Below are 22,912 nucleotides of genomic sequence, written 5' to 3' on the forward strand. Positions count from 1 at the left end.
ACTCTGTAAGTTACATTTTGGTAACAATTTTAAAAGACCAGGAGCCCAAAAGGATACAAATAAAATGATAAATATAATGTAGCAATAAAGCTAAATTTAAGTGAATAGAATATTCCAATTAAAATTCTCCAATAGGGAGGGCTAAGGAGGCTGAGCATGCTGGAGGCCTGAGTTCTGCCTTTTCTGTTGCTTGATTGATGAACACATGTCGTTGACCACATGTAATTACAGGAAAAATAAAAGCAGTTGTCTGACAACACGTGTGCATGCATGGCTGGAGTATTGTCTGAGGAGTAACAGGGCAGGAAACAGATCATACATTTATATGACTCTGGTGATAGAGCTTATACACTTAGTGAGTCAAGACAGGCACAATGATAAGGAAAACCTACGCCAATCAGCCGTTGGTGTAAGACTATCACTGTCATAGTAACTGTTACTACACATCAGGAGGGCAAAACAGGGTATAGATTTGCAGGCAGCTGGGGGTGGGGGTGGGGGACTCTCTTTCCAGCAACCTTTTATACTTTGCAGGGAGAGGGCCTGTCAGTCTTGTGACTTTCTGTGGTATGTAAATCTCACTAGCTTCTTAATTCTTTAGAACCTCACCCTTCTCTTCAGAAGGAGATGTTTGACTAGAGGAATAACTGTTACAACAACATCTCAAACAAAATGACATAGAGAATTCCAAGAAGCAGTAGCAACAAACTGTGTAAGGTTATGCGATTTCTGTCCTTTTGTACATTGGTTTGTAATTAAAGCATAAACCCAAAATAGAGACGGTATAGGAACTGGTTTTCTTCCTTTAATGATACAATTTCAGCGTGAGTTATTTTGTGTTTTGTCTGTGTCCTGTGTTAAGTCAAGCCGACATTTAAATGAGCATTTCTCCTAGGAGAATTTGATTTTGTTTTAAAAATGAAGTTGCTCTTTTTTGTTAATGATTGTATGATAAAATACATAGTATAATCTACTATAAATACTGTAGTATTTTCTCTAGCATGATAGGGTTAATATATTTCTTTAAACTTCTGCATAATCAGAGTGAGGAATGTAGCTCAGTATGTACAAGGCCCTGGATTCTACTTTATTCCTGAATAAACCGAAGCAGGCTGTAATCCCAGCATATGGGAAGTGGGGTAGGAGGATTAGAAATTCAAGGTCATCCTGAGCCACATGAAATCTGGTCTTAAAAAAATAAAACAAAACAATGACACCCCCCCCCACCCCATCAAATAATAAGTTTTTAGAAAAATGTTTATTTTTTTTCTCCTATGTTTTTATGAGTTTGGTGGCTGCTTAGGTTCTAAAACTGATCATGTTTTTGGAGATTTTTCTTTTGTGTGTGTGAATTTCTTGATTACCCCCATGAAAAATTTTTTTTCTCTCCTTACTATTTGCAGGAATTGTTAAAAGTGACTAACGTTGATTTTGACAAGAGCCGTGTCATGAAATCACTGCCTGGCTTGTGTGTTGTTACAGCCCTGTGGTCCTTGTCTTGTGTGTCTAGCTGACTGTTTATTGCCTAGCACTTCCTGTTGCTAAGCGTCTGTCTCTGAGTGTTTGGAGAGAGGATGGGTCATGTCGGTCTCACCAACTCCTGATGTATAATTATTAAAACTCCTGTAGCTGCAGTTAACTATGGCTTGATCCCCAAGTGTGTCTTCTGATAAATCCTCCAGTGTTTATCTTTGTTCTGGTATATACAAGCCTGTGTGCTGTGTGAATGTCTAGCATTTAAATGTGAACATGATGGTATCATATATTTTGATAATTATTTATAGTATTAAAATTTTCCTGGTAAATATGGAAAAGAAATAATTGTTTACATTTTGTTTTCTTGTAAGAATACCAACATAAGATTGGTCCATCTGGAGGCAGAACAGTCTGTGACAGCTGAACCACAATTTTCTTTCATTTTTGTCACCTTACAAAGAATTGGGTTTCGTTATAAGTTTTTGTTCTTCTTTTTGTCTCTTTTAGAAGGTGACTTTTTAAAAAGATTTTTTAAAAATTGACTCTCTCTCTCTGTATATATATATGTAATATATATTATATATTATATATTATATTATATATGTAATATATATTATATATTATATATTATATTATATATGTAATATATACACATGTAATATTATATATATGTATACACACACACACACATATATATATGTATGTATATATATATATATATATATATATATATATATATTTTATCTACATGTACATCTGCACACCAGAAGACATGTGGATGCTGGGAATTGAGCTCAGGACCTTCACAGAAGAGCAGTGTGTCCTCTTAACCATTGAGCCATCTCTTTGGCCCCATTAGGACATTTTCAAACAAAATTTCCTTATTTCCTTATTGTGTTTTTCTCTCCTTTTCCCCTCCTGCTTTCCACTCTCCAGTCACAGTGGAGCTTTTCCCTCCCCCCATTTTTCTTTCATTTATTGTACCGATAAAGAACCCAGTTGGTCCTTTGAATTGTCTAATGTTTCAAAGGTACATTGGAATTTACATGACAGCAAACAAATACTTGCACTGAGCAGCAGGCCTTAGGTCCAGTGAGGAGTTGTTCCCAAACAACACAACTGTGTTTGAGAGTGTGAGGGAGCAAGTTGCCTTAGGGCAGGTGCCTCTGGCAACTAAATACATCCCTGAAACAGCCAGGCCTCCATGCTAAAAGATCTTTGGCATTTTGCAAGGGCTTTGTAGGTTGACTTTTCTTTCTATTTATTGTTTGTTTGTTTGGAGACAAGGTCTCATTATGTAGCTCTGGCTGGCCTCAAATTCACTTTGTGGACCAGACTGGCCTCAGATTCTTTGAGACTGGCTGCCTCTGCCTCCTGAGTCCTGGGGTTAAAGGACTGTGCCACCATGCTCAGTCTTAAGATCATTTTATAACTTTAACAAATGTTGCTTACAAGAGGTGGAGATACTTAGCTACACCCTGGATTTCCTCTTAAATGACTTTAGCTCTTTGTCTGATTGATAAAATTTTCTAAGGAGAAAAAGAATTAAAGTAATTTATGCATGGAGAGTAGGTAGCAAACCTCAGTTTTCACTGGATACAAATCACACATTCTATCCCAGGGGTGAGTGGTGGAGATTTGCTTTTAGAACTGAGTATGTCCCTTTAGAATGGAATCCAAGAATGTTCTAAAAGGCATTTTTGTTGACATGTGATTTTGCTTTTTTTTTTCTTTTTACGCTAAGGGTATAATTCTAATGTCACCTATTTTATTTTCTTTAAAGAAAGAGTCACACTATGATTAGAACACCATGCATTTCACTAATAAAAATAATTTAAATCGATCTGAGTGTCATATCAGAATTACTTGACAAAGTATGCTTTTTTGTCTTCCATTGTGGAATTTTATGTTATTCTCAAAAGAATGAGGTAAGAGAAATTTTGCTTTTACTATTGTAAGAGAAGTTACCGTGAAGCACTATGTGTCCAGATTGTTATTTCCCTTTATAATTAAATGGAGCTTGGTGGGAGGGGTTCTTAAAGGCAAGCTGGCAGATTGAATTTGAGAATCCCATTACAGCTTAGCTCACACTTGAGTTTACTGGGCTGTCTTCTGGACCTGCTTCATTTTTAGCAGAATACCTGTGGGACTGCTTCATTAACTGAGATTGCTTTTGTGCACTGAGGTGAATTGCTGGTAATGAAAAGTTTGAACACTGTTGTGTATTCTTGAAAACTCGAAGTAGATTTTGGGTCAGGGGTCACATTTAGTTGACTTAGCCATTGCAAGCATTGTTAGGAACTTCTGTTTTGTTGTTTGTTTTGTTTTTCTTTTAATTTTTTTTTTTTTTTTTTGGCTTTTTCTTTCCACAGCAGGTTGATGTGGAAAAATGGGTATGTGTTTCCCTGCATTTACAAAGGACTTGTGGTTGAAAAGCGCATGCTCGCTGCTGCCTCTGAGCTTTTTAATTTTGCTTCCTAGCATAGCTTCTTTTAGTGTTTGAACTAACTGCTCGGCTACAATGAATACATTTCACAGGTCACCAGTTAGAACCTTTTGTGTCTCTGAATTATCACCACCATCAACAGCCTCTGTCAAAGGACTCTTCACTCCCAAACCAGATCGATCTATATAATTGGCCTTAATTATACAAATGTCATAGTGTCTCTGGTCACAGGAAGGGTTTTGTTTCTAATATTCAATATGTCGTGTTAAACAAAAGTGAATGTTCCATCTCAGAAGTGCTGCAGTGCAGGTTTAGTATTCGTCCATGTTTTGTAGAGAAAACTGCAAGGCTTTTCCTGTGTTCATGCAAACTTGAAAACTGGAGATGAAAGGCGAATGGCTCTGCCATACAGAAGAGTAGTTACAGATGTCTGCAGATAGTCTGAGGCCACACTGTTAGCAGCTTATGTTATAGTACAATGGCATTGGTACTTACTGTTCCTTCATCGGTTAGGAAAATTTAGTAAGGAAAGAGAAGAGAGAGAGAGAGGGAAATGAGGTGTGGGTGAGCGGTAGGAGAAAAAGAAGAGAGGGGTATCAGTTTAGATCCATCTACCAAAGGGTCCATGTTCCTTGTGTTAATACTCCAGGGTTTGAGGGTAGATCATTCATGGCAGGCTTTATACTCCTGCTCAACTTGTCCCCAGTACAAAACAGTGACAACTTTCCTTAGTGTTTCCCTTTAATATGCTTTTAACTTCATAGGAGGGGTCTCTTGAGACAGACTGACATTGCTACTCTATTTTGCCGTCGACATCCATCATTATTTTGGGCCTGGTTCTCTTCATCTTTATCTTGGGGCCCGGCTCTCTCCAGCCTTATCTTGGGATCTGCTTATTTTAATAAAGTGTTTGGGGTTTCCTTACCTTGCCCACCCTGCCCCAGGGGCCTTTCAAAGTGATCCCCAAAAACTGTGTGTCCATGTGGACCTTCCCAATTTCTTCCTCTCTTTGTTCCTCTTGCAGCCGTTTACATCTGAGCAGGTTCTAATAATGAAACTTAGCGTTTCCACCTATACTGGCATCTGTACTGCTCTTTGAGAACATCCATATTATAAATATAGTCATATAGTCCTAGGAAGATTTTTAAAAATCTAAGATATCTACTATATCTTAAACTACTGCTGTCTTGACTGACTATTCTTTTTTTTTTTTTTTTCTCCAAAAAATCTATAATTGTGTGTATATCTTCCACTCAGGCAAATTCTGACCTATGCTCAAACTTTTCCTGGTGGACTATAGACTCTCCAAGCACAGCTATGACACCTCCTTGATTAATCCCTGTTTTAGTCAGGGTTTCTATTCCTGCACAAACATCATGACCAAGAAGCAAGTTGGGGAGGAAAGGGTTTATTCAGCTTACACTTCTATATTGCTGCTGACCATCAAAGGAAGTCAGGACTGGAAGTCAAGCAGGTCAGGAAGCAGGAGCTGATGCAGAGGCCATGGAGGGATGTTACTTACTGGCTTGCTTCCCCTGACTTGCTCAGCTTATTTTCTTATAGAACCCAAGACTACCAGCCCAGGGAAGGCACCACCCACAATGGGCCTCCCATCCTTGATCACTAATTGAGAAAGTGCCTTACAGCTGGATCTCATGGAGGCATTTCCTCAAGAGAGGCTCCTTTCTCTGTGATAATCCCAGCTTGTGTCAGGTTGACACACAAAACCAGCCAGTACACTCCCCATTCCTTCCATATCAGTGTGTTAAAACATTTCTTTCTCTGTGTATCTGTACCCTACATTTCCACTGTAGCATTTCTGTGCTGGTTCTAGACTGATACTTTCTTCAGTATCCACTCAAGCCATTCTTAGTTCTTTCAAAAGTCAACTATGTAAAGCACATAGAGAGAGACATATAAATAAACAGAGTTACCCACTCCCTGCTGGTTGAAAGCCTTTGCAACTGCTACTCTGTGTGCTCAATTTGCTTTCAATCTGCTCCTCTCCTGCTCATGTGTGGCTTCTTTTCCTAAGATGACTTCTCATCTTAAAATTGACTTTCTACCAGAGCCTGACAAATACAGAGGGGATGCTCACAGCCAACTATTGAACTGAGCATGGGGTTCCCCAATGGGGTCCCCAGTGGAGGAGTTAGATAAAGAACTGAAGAAGCTGAAAAGGTTTGCAACTCATAGGAAGAACAATAATATCAACCAACTAGACCCCTAGAGCTCCCAGGGACTAAACCACCAACCATAGAGTACACATGGAGTGACCCATGGCTCCAGCTGCATGGATAGTAGATGATGGCCTTCTGGGACATCAATGGGAGGGGAGGCCCTTGGTCCTGTGAAGGCTCGATGCCCCAGTGTAGGGAATGCCAGGGCAGGGAGGTGGGAGTGGGTGAGTGGGTAGTGGAACATCCTCAGGGGATTGGGGACCGGGAAAGGGGATAACATTTGAAAAGTAAATTTAAAAATTCAAAAAAAAAAAAAAAAAAAAAAAAAAAAAAAAACCCCAAAAAAGAAAAAGAAATAGAGCCAAAATTTCATTGTCTTGTTACTCTGTATACTTAGGGAAATAAAGTGACATTGGCTACAATAAAAAATAAAATAAAATAAAAAATAAATTGCTTACTAGTTTTGAGGAGGTCATGGAAACACCATTGAACTGAATGTCCCAAGGCTTTGTATGGCTGCTGGCCAGTTATGCAGCCTCTTCTAATCCCTGAGTGTTAGCAGGCTGTCAGGAGCTCTGCAGGGTAGAAAGAGTCTCTTCCAGGGAGCTCAGATGATCTCAGAGTGACTCTCAGCAAACCTTACTGCTTATACATACTTTGTGAGGGAGGGACCTAGAGAATCTGCTCAGTTTCAAGAACTTCCTAAAGATTTTGAGTTGTTCACTTCCTGAGTTTTAACACATTTCTCTGAAGGACGAAATGTCTCACCTCCCTTTAGAAAATTTTGCCTTTTAATCAACCTCACCTGCAGGATGGGGCGATTATTTCTTGGAGGTAATTAGTATACACAACAGCTAGGATCTATCTGTTCATGTTGTTCTGTGGGGTGCATTCTTCTATGCCCTTTGTGTCCAACAAGGATGGCCTTACTCATAGACATAAATGTAGTGTGCCATGGTCATTCCTATCACACTAGTCTCATCACGGCAGTCATCATGATGCCCTATTGGGACAGACCTCTGGTTCTCTGACAGTTTGCTTAGTTTGGGATCTCAGGTCACTCTGGCCACATCCCTGAGGCAATGGGTGTGGGAAGTAACCTCTATTGCTCTGCCAGGTTTTCAGGATCCTGTTCTGTATCTTTTCCATGTGTGCTGGGTAGAGAAGAGCTCAAGGCTGGCTGAAAGGCTTCTGATTGCAGAGTCATTTCATTTTCCAGGGCCCTTGTTGGGCATCTTTGGGAGCTTTCATCATGGATGTTGATTCTCCTGCTGCAGTCTTATGTGTCTACTCTGTCTGGTCTGGGATCACCCTCTCTTGGTGTGTCCTAGGACAGTCTTAGGCTAGATCTTTTCAGGCTGCCCAAGTTGTTAGTGGGCTGTGCAGTCTGTTCTCAGATGCTGCTCTACAGGAGCTATATGGATGTTTCCAACCTTCAGTCTTCATGAATCAATCGTCTACTGGGTTCTAGCTCCTGGGGATGAGAGTGAACCTGATGCTACGTGGCTTGTGGTGAGGGCATTGTGATGCTCGTGAAGGGAGGCAAGACTCCCAGCCTAATACCTCTCTTTCTAAGAAGCCATCTTCTTACCCTGTTGCCTACTGACAGCCTGGTGAGTAGATGGTCAGCTGGTGGAAGTAGGTAGACTCTCACCCTGCTCCTTCAGCACCTGGGTAGGTGGTGTTCAGTGTGATGGGGGCCATTGATCTTTCCTTACTTGGGTTCCCCATCTTCATATGTACTACACTGGCTTCATATATACATACCATGCCTTCAGCAGGCCAGATAAAGCTCTTAGGAACCTTATAAAACATAAATATATTCATATACACAGGTAATGTATATATTATGGTATAGGAAATTAAAACAGCGCCTCTGGATTTTCTTGTACTATAAACCAGGATAGCTTCATCAAGGTTCAAGCTCCCCTTCCCTACCCCTCTCCTTTCTTTACTGGAACTTGTTTCTTTCCTCCCTCCCCATCTATTCTTCACTCCTCCCTTTTGTCTTTCCTCCCTCTCTCCTCTTTTCCTTCCCTCTCCTTTCTCTCTCTGATCTGTTCCTTGTGCTCCTGTCTTTCCCCTCTTCTTCCTTCTCCCCCTTTCTCCTTCCTTCCTCTCTTTCCCACTCTTTCTCTCTCCTTCCCTCTCTCCCCTCTCTTCTTTCTCCCTCTATCTTTTCCTCCATGGTTACATCCTTCCTCTCTATTTACCTCCCTTCTTCTTCCCTTTCTCCTCTCTTCCTCCTCCTCCCTCCCTTATTCCCCCTCATCTTCCTTCCCTCTGACCATTTTTCTTCTTTTCCCTTCCCTTTCTCATTTCTTTCTCTCCCTCTCTTATTCTGTCTTCCTTTCTCTCACTCCTATCCTTCTTCTCCCTCCTCTTTCCCTCCCCTCTCCCTTTCTTTTGTGCTTGCCTCTTCTTTTTACTTCTTTTCTCTGTTCATTTCCTCTTCCCTCTCTTTCTCTTTCCTCTTCTGCTTTTGTCACTTGACTTCCTTCTTATTTTTCTTTCCTTCATGCTTTTCTCCCTTCCTTCAACTTCTCCCTTCTCTCTTTGGAGCACCTTTGTACTTGCTTAAACAAAAATTTGTTGAATTATACAATGTAACCTTCACATTTTATAAAGAGAATGTTATTTCTGAGTCTTAGTGTAGAGAATATTTATTATTTTCTTCTACCTCATTCTAATCTAGCCTTTTCCTAACTTTGGTGTTAACTTCTGTCTTAGTTAGGGTTTTACTGCTGTGAACAGACACCATGACCAAGGCAAGTCTTATAAAGAACTACATTTAATTGGAACAGCTTATAGGTTCAAAGGTTCAGTCCATTATCATCAAATGGGGAGCAGGGCAGCATCTAGGCAGGATGGTTCAGGAGGAGCTGAGAGTTCAACGTCTTCATCTGAAGGCAGCTAGTGGAGACTGACTTCCAGGCAGCTAGGTTGAGGGTCTTAAGCCCACGCCCACAGTGAAACACCTACCCCAACAGGGCCACACCTCCAAATGGTGCCACTCCCTGGGCCAAGCATATTCAAGCCATGACAGTTTCCAACATGAAAGCCAAGGATTTCAGGTTATGGGAGGAGATAAGAAGAGAATGAAACAATTGAAATGGTCACTTATGATATATTATTTGTAGGTCATGTGACTCCTTCCATCTAAATTTTAAAAATTTATGTTGCTATAGATATTAAAATATAAAATCACTTAAAATGTTTCCTGAGTTTACAACACAATATGTTCCACACTCAGCTATCATATGGGGGGGGGGTATGTGAAAAGCCTTATCAAGGTCCATTCACGCTCAAAATGTATAAAGCATTCCATCTCTTGAGGTAGGAGATTATTGGTTTGTCAGTGGCAGTCTTGGTATATAGCTCAGGCTTCATATGAATTCAGTTGTTTTGACCCATGTGTCTTCTGTAAGGATCACTGTAGTATTTTGTATCAAGGAAAATTCTCTTCTGAGACAAGCTGGGAAAAGAAGAAAGCTGCAGGTAGGTATTGACTTCATAGTTCAGGCCTTTCTGAGCACTCTATTTGTATGCATGTGTCTCTGGGACAGAATGCCAGGTCTTACTCTCACTTATCGGCACCATTTATTTCCTTCTGAAGCAGAACTAGGCAATTATGAAAATATATATCTGTCAATTCTATTTCACCCAGAGGCAAAAACAGACCATTTAAATACTGTCTGTACCGAGTTATTGACAGGTTGGAAAAGACAATGGTTGACACATATCTGCTCCAAATAAAGCCTACCCACATGTGTGTGCTCAACCAGATGACAAAAAATGACACAGAGTGCTGGCAACGTGAGTGACCCAGAAGTATGTCTGTGGGAGGTGTACTGTGTATAAGGCTGAGCCTTGTTCTGATGCTCCCTAGAGCATGGAATCACCTTGCCCTTCTTATCATGTAGTATTAGATATTTTCAGTAGGGAAGCCCTAGAAAATCAACAAAGCATACAAATTATGTTCATCATAAGAGCAGTAGTTAACATTTCCCACAAATACTACGGCTGCAAATATTATTCTGTACTATATAAGGGGTAAGCTTTGAGCTTGGGATTATTCATGTTAAATGATGTTTATGCTCTAAAACATATTATGAGTGTCATTGATTAAATACAGCCACTGGCACACCCAAATCTTTGATGATGAAGGAACTTCTTTTTCTCAGCACAGTGAAGCTGCTTCACTCCTAGGGAAGAAGGGAGAGGTGGAAGATGGAACATTATGGCAAACCCTCGTGTCCTACCACAAAGGAGAGATAGGATGTCATGAAGGGCTGACTTTGAATGAGCATCTTCTGGGTGCAGCAGGGTTTTTTTAGATTCTCTATGGGGAACCCATATAGAGCTTCTCCCAATCACCTCTTGTCAGTCTTACATTCAGATCCTTTGAATAATAAGCTTCCCGAGTGCATGTTTCTTGGTTGCCAGTTCTCTGTCTAGGCACTTTTTAGGGACATCTTCCAGTAAAAATTTACTTAAAGATTATAAGAGAGATTCTTAGATATAAGTAATAACTTAAAAAATAATTGTATCATTCATTCATTAATTCATCCATTCATTTATAGGGTGTGTGTGTGTGAGTGTGAATGTGTGTGTGTAAGTGTGAATGTGTGTGTGTGAGTGAATGTGAATGTGTGTGTGTGTGTGAGTGAGTGTGAATGTGTGTGTGTGTGTGTGTTGTGAGGCATAAGTGAAGGTTAACTGGTAGGGCCTGGTTCTCTCCTTCTCCCATGTAAGTTCCAGGAATAAAACTTACTACTGGATGATGTCTAAGGCTATAGGGATGGATTCCTTTTCTCTGTCAATTAAAGATTTAAAAGGCAGGAAAGAAGTGGGACTGGAAATCTTGGGGAGTTCAAGTGGGCCTACCAGTGATATCAGGGAAGCCAGAGTCTGCTCTGGTGGGTTCTTAGTCTCGCTGATAAACAATACTAGGCTGGAAGTCAAGCAGAATTTTAAGGATAAATTATCAGAATTTAAAAGAATTCCCCAGGGCAAGCACACTGTGAATTTGAAGCTGACTGAAGAGGTGAGTGGCGGAGATGAGTCAACATGGAGGTCACTCACATGGTAGGAGTCAGACACATCGTAAGGAGAGGAACTTTACAGGAATAGTAAGGAAATTGAGAACATTAGAAAAATTTTAAAACAAAAGCCCCAGGGCAGGCAAGCTATAAATCACAAAACCTCCCCAGAAGAGGGGAAGATAGACAAGGGAAAATGCCCTATTTGTTTGGGATAAGCTAGTGTCAAATGTCAATGCATGGTGGTGAGGGGGATTTGTGGGGGGGAGGGGGAGAGAGGAAGCTCATACACCTGAGAAAGTACAATAGGCTCTGGCAAGCATCAGAAAGAAAATAAGAGAAAAGCAATAATCACACTTTTCTGAGTCAGGACTTAGAAAGGCAGGCATACCTAGCTAAGCATCATGGGGGTTGGTAGGGGCTGCACTGGGGGTGGGGTTCTGGTGCAGAATGCATTATCTGAAGAACTCACTTTTCTAGGGGAACCTGCCCAACAGAATTAACTTAAGGAAGACACAAGGGAAGGCCTCCATCTAGCTATAAAATCCATTCTTTCCTGTAACAGTCGGGCTTGGTGGCAAGCATCATTACTTGCTGAGACATCCCTGTGGCCCAGAATTATTGTTTGCTTGTTTGTTTGTTTATATCCTGACTAGAGTTTCCCCTTCCTCCTCTCCTTCCAGTCCCTGTATATGTGTGTGTATATACACGTGTGTGTGTGTATATATATATACACACACATATACATATATGTACACATACATACATACATACATACATAGATATTAGCATCACTTACTGGCCACAGTACAGGTAATTCAACAATGGCTGACTGGGAATGGAAAGTCCAAGAATCCAGGAGTTGCTCAGTCTACAAGGCTGGATATATCAGCTGATATAGGCCTTTAGCAGAAGGTATGGACCAGATTAAAACTAGATTAAAGACCTGGATTAGATTCATGTTCTTCCAGCTCAGAAGATAAATTTTAAAGGCATGTCTTCCTACCTCAGAGATCCAGATTAGATGTGGATCTTTTTTACTTCAAATAAAACAAAAATCCCTCACAAGTGTGTATCCACTTTTGGGTTTTAGTTCCAGATGTAGATGATAATCCAGAATGGCTGTCATACTCACATTACTAACCATTAAAGAGAGCAAGGCTAAGCTACAGACCCTCACAATAGTGAATGTGTTCCTTATTTTGCATTGGGGACAAGACTGAGCGTAATTTTGTTCTCTCTCTCTCTCTCTCTCTCTCTCTCTCTCTCTCTCTCTCTCTGTCCAGTGCTATCAGCATAAAATATTGCTATTTTACTTGGTTTTCTCTTGGAAACCATTTGTGTTTCTCAAGACCACCTAGAATGTTGAAGATCTATCTATGGCATTGGGTGACCACAGGGGATTGTGTGGGGTTCAGTCAGCCATTTTTGTCCAATGGCATCACCTCTGTCTGTGTTGAGAGAATTTCCCTCTGTTTTTATGTTAGTGAAGGTGTGGGCAGTCATGGCTCAGCTCTTGCTCTGTCTGGAGGGACCTTCCCATTATCTGTAAAATCGGAAGTAACCGAACCAACCCTAGATAGCACATGACTGGCACATGCAGTTTTACACCAAAGAACCAAAACTTTGTGTCTCTGTGAAAACAGTTCCTTAGTTTAGTGTTACTATTGCTGCAATGAAACAGCATGACCAAGAACAACTTTGGGAGGAAAGAGTTTATTTTACTCACAGTTCAAAAACTGTGATTATCATAAACAGTGATGGCAGGAACCTGGAGGCAGGAGCTGAGGCAGAGGCCATCGAAGGAGCCGCTTACTGGCTTGCTCACACAGAAATGTTCACCAAGCTTGGAGCATTCAGTGGTTTTCCTAGCCCAAAGTTTGAAAGTCCATCCACACCATCTAGACCTTCTACTAGAACAGGAAGTGGGTGAGGACCAATGCATGTGCCCATACTGAATGCCCTTATTCAGCTTTCTCTAGTGAAATTTACTTTATGCCCAGAGAAAATTTCACAGTTTAATTCAGTTTATCTTTCATTATATTTATTTTAAGCATAAACTCGATGTTCTCAGCACCAAGAGAGGGTGTGTCTTTCAGTACCTTTCTTCCTCAGCTGCCTTTCCCCCTTTCCCACCATGCTATCCACTTAAAGATCTTTTTCTTAGTTGATTTTGTTGCTGTTGCCTTTGTTAGACCTAAGTAGTGTTTATATGAATATCAAACGAATAACTTTGGAATATCTTCTAATGATATCGCTTGTTAATAGTTACAACTTAAGCCAAATTATCCAAGAGATTTGAAAGGAAAAAAAAAAGGTTATCTCAATATAATCAATCAGTCTTTCCTGCTCTTGGCTGTCTCAGGAAAGTTGAGTGCTATTCTTCCTCATTCCACAGAAAGATGCTCTTGCCGTCTCTTAGTCCGTTCCTATTTCATTGCGTTGTCAGGTCTTCCTCCCGCTCTGTGACTTACTCTTCTTGGTGTCAGTTAACCTGTGTATTCTGTTAATCAGACCTGAACAACTCTGCTTTGTAAAAGCATCTGCTGCTGCTGTAAGGTAGTGAACTTAGGGAATTGTTCACATCAAACTGGAGAATTCTCAAACCTAGCCCAATTCAAATCCACAGGCAGTGCCAATCATAACCACGTGCCATAGAAAAATGTTGGGTGTTTTTGCTTATTTCTTCCAAGTATAATGTGAAAATGATTTTCCCCATTTCCTTATTGGGTGATATTTTTATCTTGATCTCTGTTGCTGTGATAAAACAGTTGGGGAGGAAAGCTTCACTTTATACTTCCAGGTCGTAGTGCATCACTGAAGGAAGTCAAGGCAGAACCATAAGGAAGACTGCTTATTGGCTCATACTCTCTTATGTTTAACTAGGTTTCTTATACAGCTCAGGACCACTTGCCTAGGGAATAATGCTACCCAATGTGGCTTGCCCTTCTACAAAAATTAATCAAGACAATCCCCCATAGGCATACCCATAGGCTAGTCTGACCTAGACAATTCCTCTGCTGAGGCTTCTCCTCTAAGATAACTCTTGGCTGTGTCACTTTGACAATGTAAACTAACCAGGACATCTAATATTGTCAGATAACATGAAGGTACATAGCTTTTGGTATTTGCATGGAAAGTAATTTTCCTGCTGTCATTCACTGTTAATATCAGTTACATTTTTTGTAACCCTCTGCCTTCATTTTCTAAGTGAAAAAATAAAAATTCTTTTTACTTTTTATTGTTGGACAGTTCTATACATTTAAGTCAAATTCACCCAATTCCTTTCTTTCTTACTGAAAGCCTATTCCATATGTATATGTAAATTACATATGTTTACACATACATGTAAGTTACATGTATATTTATACATATATGTGCATGTGCGTGCACACACACACACATACACACACAACTTTTATGTGTGGTCCACAGGGTTTAATTAGATTTGCTTGACTAAGCAGGGGTAGAATGTTATTTAATAGATCAAGGACAACTTACCCAGTAGCTAAACCACTGAATAAAATGACATCCTCCCCCCAAACCATTGACTGTCATCAGTATTTCTTCAGGGAGGGGTGGGGCCACATGAGGCTCTCTGTCCATAATGAAATGTTGATGAACCTAATCCTATGCAGGTCTTGTGCAGAGCTGCACAGCTGTGGTCAGATTGAGTGTAATGGCCATGCCTTGTCCAGAAGACATCTTTTTGTTTCACAACTCTTCATCCCCCAGATCTTAGTCTCCTTGCATCGCCTGCTTGCACCACCATGTTTCCTGAACTATGGAGGCAGGTGTATGACTGTTCAGAGCTGGGCATACCACCATCACTTATCCTTCCACTTGGGACTGTTATGGTTCTCTGCCTGCCTTACCTGCTGCTACCTGCAGTAAGCTTCTTTGGTAACAGCTCAGAGCAGCCCTCATCACAATGGGGAAGTAGAGCTGGGAAGGTGAGAATTCTTTGAAGATTTCCCTTGGACTTATAATATTGAAAAGGAAAGACATTGCTCAGAGAGGAATTTCCATTTATTTATACACACGTTTCTGTTTATGTGTGTTTCAGGGAAGCAGTTGATATTTACGAACGTCTGTGTTGGAAAATGTTCTCCTGATGGTTTCTTTAAACCCAATGGGGATATGTCTATGTTTTTTCTTAATGTGTTTTAGACCTGTTCTTAAGAACTTACTTCAGCCCCAAGTTTGGAAGTCAAACAGCTTCCCTCTTCCTGAATGTTTATCATCTGTGTGCCCTCCCAGAAAGGAATCCAGGAAACTGGAGGATGTCTGGTAAAAACAAGGAAAGGTGCATATGCAATGTCGTCATTATCTTCTTCAGAAAGGAAAAGAGCTGTAAAAGAGTATGCGAGGGGGTCCCTGATGAGAGAAAAGGAGAAATGTTTTGTATGCCTCTCTTTGAAGTGTATTTCTCACCCTAGGCAGCATCTGCTTCCTGTTCCTTGCATGAAGGATGCAGGGCTCCATGTTTCAGATTCTCCTAACCAGGTTCTTCTTAACCACCAGCTTTACTAAAATTAGAGGAGTTGTCCTATATCACTGCATTTATGAAGGTTTTTTTTATTATTATTATTATTATTATTATTATTATTATTATTATTATTTGAGCATTTTCAGAGAATAAATGGAAGATTATACTGCCTTCTCAGTGCTTGGATATTGTACATTGTCAGGGCTTTCAGTAGTGTGGCATGTTTTCACAGGAAACAGCTGAACTAATGTAAAGATTCCTTTTGAAAGACTTTGCTTGCTCTAGCATTTTTCTAGCATGTAGTTGAATATACGCTCTGTTGCAACAGCAGTGTGAATTTTCTGCTTATTGTTGGCTTAGCTCCACTTAGAACAATGGAGTCTTGATAAATAAGTTATTTAAAAACTAAGTCATGGAAATGATCTGTATTTAATAATTTTCTCTCTTTTCCTTATGTCTCCACAGAAGTTCATGATGAAGGTGAGGCTCTGATCCTCTGTTGTATATGTTACAGTTCCTGTCTTAGTGTGACATGTCTTAGTTTGGGTATATGTGATAATTCATGTGTCTTGGTGTGGGTATATGAAATACTTCCTACCTTTTGTTTTGTTTGTTGTTTGTTTGTTGTTGTTGTTGTTGTAGTTGTTGTTGAGACAGAGTTTCTCTATGTAGCCCTGGATATACTGGAACTCACTTTGTAGACCAAGATGGCCTAAACTCAGAAATCTTCCTGCCTCTGCCTACTGAGTGCTGTGATTAAAGGCATGCACCATCAGGCCCACCTGTATTATTTTTTATGTATGGTCATAGGCAGTATCCCATAAGTTTTAAGGTAGCTATATGTGATATTTCATAAGTTTTAGGATGGTTATATGAATTTTCTTTATGATTGAGCCCATAATAGCTCTTCTTTAAAGGTTTTTTTTTTTTTTTGCATTCTATTTTTTTTTTATTTTGGGGATTATAATTACTACTTTTCCCCCCTTCATTCCCTCCCTCCAAATTCCTCCATATAACCAACCACTTGTTGTTCCCTCTCCCAGCCCCCCCCCCCACTGTCCCTCCTTATATCCACCTCTCCTTTTTTTCCTGAAAAAATGGTGGAGCCCCCTCCCTGTGAAATAAAAGAGTAAACATTTACATGTAAATTCCCTGTTTTGATTTTATAACTTAAACAACCTTTGACATTTTGGGATTATAGAACACTAGATTACTTTTAGTTAGTCACCTTTAGTGATTTCTTCTATTAAAGTAATTTTTATGTAACAATAAATTAGAATGCTCCCTTTGTAGGGATGCTGGCTCTTTGCCTTTGGAGGACATGTGAATCTAGTAGGAGCTTACATTGGTAAATTAGAAGAAATCCCATAGTGCTTACTTTTCTGTTGCTCTGATAAAACCCTTTGACTAAGGCAATTTACAAAAGAGAGTTCATTTTAGCTTATGGTTCCAGAGGGTTCAAGTCCATGACAGCAGGGGGTGTGGGAGGAGGAACCATGACAAGCAAGCAGCAGGCATGGTGTCAGGAGCAGGGGCTTGGGAGATCACATCTCAACCATAAGCATGAAGCAGAGAATTAACTGGAAGCAGGATGAGACAATACATTCTCCAGGCTTGCCTCAAGTGACATACTTCCTCTGGCAAGGCTGCACCACTGAAACCTCTTCAAACAGAGGACCAAGTGGTCAAATACCCCAGCTTAGGGGTGCTCATTCAAACCACCACAGGCACCCACAACTATGGTTGTTGTTCTAGAAGTGAAAATAATTCAGACCTATTTTATTTTCCAACTAAAGTAGAAAACTAGAGGCCCTTTAAGGGAGACATGAAGAGGTTAAAGCACATGACAATGTCCTTGAAGGAAAAAGTTGGATACAGAAAGAAGAAGATGAAGTTGAAAATGCTTTTGTGGTTTCAGCCATTTTATCATATAATATTCAAGAAGCTTGATGTTTTATTCTAAAAACCTCAGAAGCAATAAAGATACTTATTTGTATCCGGTTGGTAAAGACTTACTACAACTTGTACCCAGAAAGAATATCATTCTAAAAGATAGAAACTTCTAGAAATGTGAATGGAAACTTGGGTATAGATTGAAAAAAATAGGAAAGAAATGAAATAGAGTCCCCTTTCCATCCATTGACTGAGTTAGTTGAGGCTTTCATACCCATTGTAAATCCCAGGACAGGTGCACTGTGACTTTTCTCAGGTTAGCCCCATTAACCAATAGTAAAGAATTTGACACCATACATCAGACAACAGAGCCCAGATTTATTTCTTTGAAGCCCCTGCTCATCAAAGATGTGAAGTATCTTCCAAAATTCATGTAACTCAGCTCTTATTTTTCAGTAGAAAGCATTAGTTTATATGATAAGCAAAGGATTCGATGTGCTTTATTACCTATATCATGACAAGTATTTGGGTTGTAGAGATACGATAAGCATAAAAATATAAATATATGCCATTTCCTTGCAAATATTAATAAGCAGTGAACTTGGGTTGAAAATTCAATTTTTCTTGCTGAATATGCATTTACTATTTTCACTGAATCATTTACTGCTTACCTCAGCCCCTAAACAATGCTGTATCAACAGGGACAGACAGTAATTAACCAGATCCATTAATAGCTTCTTTGCAGGAGCTGATTCATAAAAACTGTGCAGATAGAAAGATGTGGTCAACTAGTTAAGTCCAGGTGTTATGCCCCAATGCCAGAACTGGGTTCTGATTTCTGTTAAGTGTGGGACAGAGTTCATCCCATTGAATATGGAGGACGAGTTAGCATCTCAGGAAGCAGACCACATGCATGCGATTAGAACAGTTTGAGTCACTTAGTAGGAAGGGATTACTGAACACAAGCCGTTTTTATCTTGCAATCCTAGTTTTTAGCCAGGTGGATGTGGGCTTGCTGTGGATGCCTGTTTGTGATTGCCGGTGCTAAGAGTCATGTGGTGGTGCTGTCTAAAGCCTGGTGGTTTGTTCAGAAGACTTGTGGTCTGCATACCAGCAATAGTGAGAGGTTGGTCATTCACTATCAGGTCATCATATTCTCAATGTTTGACTGGGTTTGACAAGTCATGTTTTATGTGTTAGGATCACTCTTGATATTTTCATGGGATTGCAGGACTGTCAGAGAGTTCCTGGTAGCCAGAACCCACAGATGTCTAGAAATGCCAGATGTCACTTGGCCCTGATGACCCTGTGTGCCGGGTGCTGCTCACTTTTGCCTTCAGTCATTCTTAGATAAGAGGGAAGGTTGGACATAGACACATCTCTCTGAGTTTTTTTCTCCATGGAACTCCATTCCAGATGTTTAATATTTGTACAAATACTTAGAAGCTTGTCCAATCAAATATCTAGACACTGTGGGGGTAATCTTACTACAGATTCTCCTTGCTGTGTATAGTCTGTTGCTGAGACCATGGTTCTGTATCTCTGCAGTACAGGACTTGTAAAGTCACATGACACATGACAGCCCCCAAGTGTGATAGAAGTTTTATTGAATCCGATTTTCTTCCTTCCCCCATCTCCTCCCTTTGTTCTTATCACCTTCTTTCTCTGTTCCTTTCTTCTTCTTTTTCCTCTCTTCCTCTCATCCCTCCTCTCCACTTAGATCCCCTTCCCTGCTTTGTCCTCTCTCTCCCCTCCTCCCTCTGAATCACACCCAGGACTTGCATGTGGTAACAAACCTTACCCCGCTAGCGCTGCGCTCTGATTTCATTTTGTTTGTTTGTTTCTTATAAAAACCTCATTTAATGACAGCTTCAGATTAGGCTAGCAGAGAGTTTCTGCGAAGAGTAAAGGTTCCCTTTACATCCTGGTTTATTCCCACACAACTTCTAAAGTGACATGATGTAGTACAGCCATCCTTAAGATGTTTAGACATTTTATAGTTAGGGAATTTAATGGCTTCAATTATCAATAATATAAAAGGCAGATTAACGCTCCAGTATATATTGCAATCATATGTTGTAAAAAAAAAGCAACACCAAAGAATGAATATAGAATCAGCAATATTCATGTATTGGTAATCCACTCTAATTAGTCTTCATCATTACCATTCAGATTTTATATTTCTGTGGTTTTTTTTTTTTCTTTTTGGCCTGTAAATTTAAGCTTATAACAGTAATACCTCAAGTACAGCTGTAGAAATCCAACTGGTCCCCAGTCCTACTAAGAATAAGAGATAGATAGATAGTCCCCATTACTATTTCTCTAAAGAAAAAGAAGTATAGAATGTACATTGAGTTCACACCCAAGTGTGGACACTGACACCTCAGTTTACAGTGTGATTTCCCAGAGTGAACTGTTTTGTTTTTTGTTTACATAATTCTAGAAATCTAAAGTCTTACAAATGCCCAGTGATGCTAAATGTGTCTTACAATGACTTGTGAACTTTACATGAGGCATTTTCTTTTTTTAGATGACATTCAGCAGAATCACTTAGATTTCATTTGAAAGTTCGGACATTTTTATCCATTTATCTTTTATGGATTTATTTGACATTATTCTGTAGTATTAACTCTGTCAGTCATCTCTATGGGAATGAATCCAGTCTCTTCTCCCCACCCCCCTACCCCAGCATATAACTGGGGTAACAGTTTTCACAGATATTTTTTAAAGTCAGATTTTACCTTTCATTAAATCACAGGCCCTCCTAAATTATAAATCTTTAGCTTTTTAATTTAGATAGTTGGTGCTCCCATTATGAAAAAAAGGGTCACCAAATATGCAGAATTTCATTACCTTTCCCCCCTTTTTTCTTAAGCATCTTAATTGAGGTAGGGGCCTTTGTACACATACACACAAGCTTCCATTGCCTGAAATACCCCATCCAGTCAAGGTTTTCACTTAACAAATGTTTGTTTACTTACTGTCCTCTTACATTTTCTCAGAGCTAGAGCTGAACCAAAGTCATTGTCATTGGGTTCTCAGTCTGGTCAAGGGGAGGCAGGTCTGGCCTGCAAAGTGTACAGGTGTAGCTGTACCAGTGTACAGGTGTAGCTGAGAGCTACAGAGGGGCTAACACTGAGGAACTGGGAGCTTCCTGCATGAGGTGGCTGGTCCACTGAGTGTGAAACAGCATTTAAAAGTCAGAGAAGACAACAGAGTGAATTTTGGATTTTAAGACATATTAACATGATGTGGGGTGGAGGGAGGAGATTTGTTTAGAATAGGGGACTGGCACCAAGGAAGACTGAGATACAAGCAAGGTCCTCTGTGTTTGTCCGTCTCCATCTGTGATCCTTGGGACCATGACTCCATGGGAAATCTGTCAAATAAAGTGTGTCTGTATCTGCCTCCGACATCTCTAATCAGAATCTGACTGGAAGCCCAAGACCCCGTGGTTTAGCAAATTCTCCAGTCATGAAAGGCAGCTTAGGAGAATGAGAAGCTTTAAATCCCTGAGGTCATGTGATCAATTTGAGGTTTTGTAAAAACTCATTTGTGGAAATAAAACATACCTGGTGATTGCTGAGTGTTGGATAGTTATCAGGTCTCTGATACAATGGTAACCTGGGCTCCCTGTCCAAAGGAGGCTGTGTGTAACTGAAGCACAGGCAGTGACTGAGCTGACTGAGCAGTGGTTAAAGTTGTAGTGTTTCCTCACTGAAGCCCAGTTCACCTTTCCAGAGCTGGATGAGATGCTTGCTCCATGGCAGGTGCCCCTTACAGATTCCTTACTAAGAACTTGTTTGAGGGGGCTTTGCTTTGCCAATATTTTTGTGTCTTACTAAACTTTCCAGTAAAGACAGAAGAACACTTTATTGACTTTGTTGTTTGTTCATTCATGCTTATCCTCCTTTCTACTACCCTTTCTCTCCCCTTTCCTCAGACTGCTCAAGGTGGAGGCCACCGGACACTCCTCTATGGACACGCCATATTGCTACGCCATTCCTACAGTGGTATGGTGAGTAGACATCTTGATTTCATCTCTTGTGTGGCTATGCTTATCCAGGGCCAGGTAGACTGTCTAGAATTTTGATGGTATCACTTCAGCAATGATAATAATGAGTTTGAATAGATATAGTGTTTAATACCCTTGTGCCCTGTTCAGTTTTCTCATTCATAAGATGAAGGTTAGATTCAGACATTTCAGATATGGTTCCTATTTTTAATGCCTTTGATAGATTTTTTAACACCTGTAATACATTTGATAGACAAATTTTAGGAAGGGGCAAGTATAAAAGCCAAATATTAACTATTTTCCATTTCCAGTTCTGTTTTAAATTATTAATATATAAATATATTTAAATATCTACCTTCAAGGGAATCTGACACTCTTATGTTGCCTCCAAGGTTACTTTCATTCATGTTTACACCCATATACATAATATAAAAATTAAATAAATCATAAAATAGCTTTCTGAAAGGTAAGATAAAATACTACCTGAGGAAATACTTGGAGCCTCTTGTCTGTCACATTGAGAGTTCTTGCTTGGCAGTCAAGATGCAGATAGAGCCTTCAGGTTAATTCGATGCCACAGCTCTAGGGTGACTTCCACCTGCAGTGGCTGATCATCCAACCCATCCCTTCATCTCCCTTTGTACACCCATGAACTCCCAGTTATAGATGTGCTATATTCTATAAGAGCAGTGGTTCTCAACCTGTGGGTTGCAACCCCTTTGGGGATTGAATGACTCCTTCACAGGGGTCACCTAAGACCATCAGGAAACACATATATTTACATTATGATTCATAACAGTAGAAAAATTACAGTTATTAAATAGCATGTAAATAGTTTTATGGTCACCACAGCATGAGGAACTGTATTAAAGGTCACACACAGCAATAGGATGGTTGAGAACCACTGCCTGGTGTAGTGTAGGCATTAACCATCCATATCTTCAGAGGGTCCAGCCTCACTTCACTCCCTCCATTGTTTCTGGATTTCCTCTGATGGCTCCTCTTCTTGCTGGCACAGGACTTGCTTTGCACAGATGCTCTGGTATTTTAAGCTCATGCCACATTCATCTTAAAGTTCTCATTCATATGTCACTTAGCAAGGTGTTTGAAGTTGGGGCGATGGTTGGCATGAATGATGTAAAATTTAAATATAAGAATATGTACACTTGAGGCAACCCAGGGATGAGCAGATGAGACAATGCAGTTTTGATAGTCAGAGTTCCCCGAGAGAACTGTGTACATGTATATTCATGCAGCCCTCATTTTAGCAGGATGAAGAACTGCACTCCCAAGTATATTCTGGGTATTTTTTTTTTTTTAATGAAAACAAAAGTAGAAGATAAAAGTGAGTTGTTTTCAGGTTTCTTTTGA

The 22,912-nt window shown here is 40.0% G+C and overlaps 1 protein-coding gene across 1 annotated transcript in view; it reads left to right on the forward strand.

The window, feature by feature from the left end:
* Positions 1-22,912, forward strand: part of Ryr2 (ryanodine receptor 2) — a 566,557-nt gene that overhangs the window by 205,101 nt on the left and 338,544 nt on the right. Inside the window, exons 4-6 of the mRNA XM_076939363.1 lie at positions 3,849-3,869; positions 16,099-16,113; positions 21,470-21,544. Coding sequence (XP_076795478.1) covers positions 3,849-3,869; positions 16,099-16,113; positions 21,470-21,544 — 111 coding nt within the window. The remainder of the gene's footprint in view (positions 1-3,848; positions 3,870-16,098; positions 16,114-21,469; positions 21,545-22,912) is intronic.

This window comes from Arvicanthis niloticus, chromosome 8 (genome assembly GCF_011762505.2).
Source record: "Arvicanthis niloticus isolate mArvNil1 chromosome 8, mArvNil1.pat.X, whole genome shotgun sequence".
Classification (NCBI taxonomy): Eukaryota; Metazoa; Chordata; class Mammalia; order Rodentia; family Muridae; genus Arvicanthis; species Arvicanthis niloticus.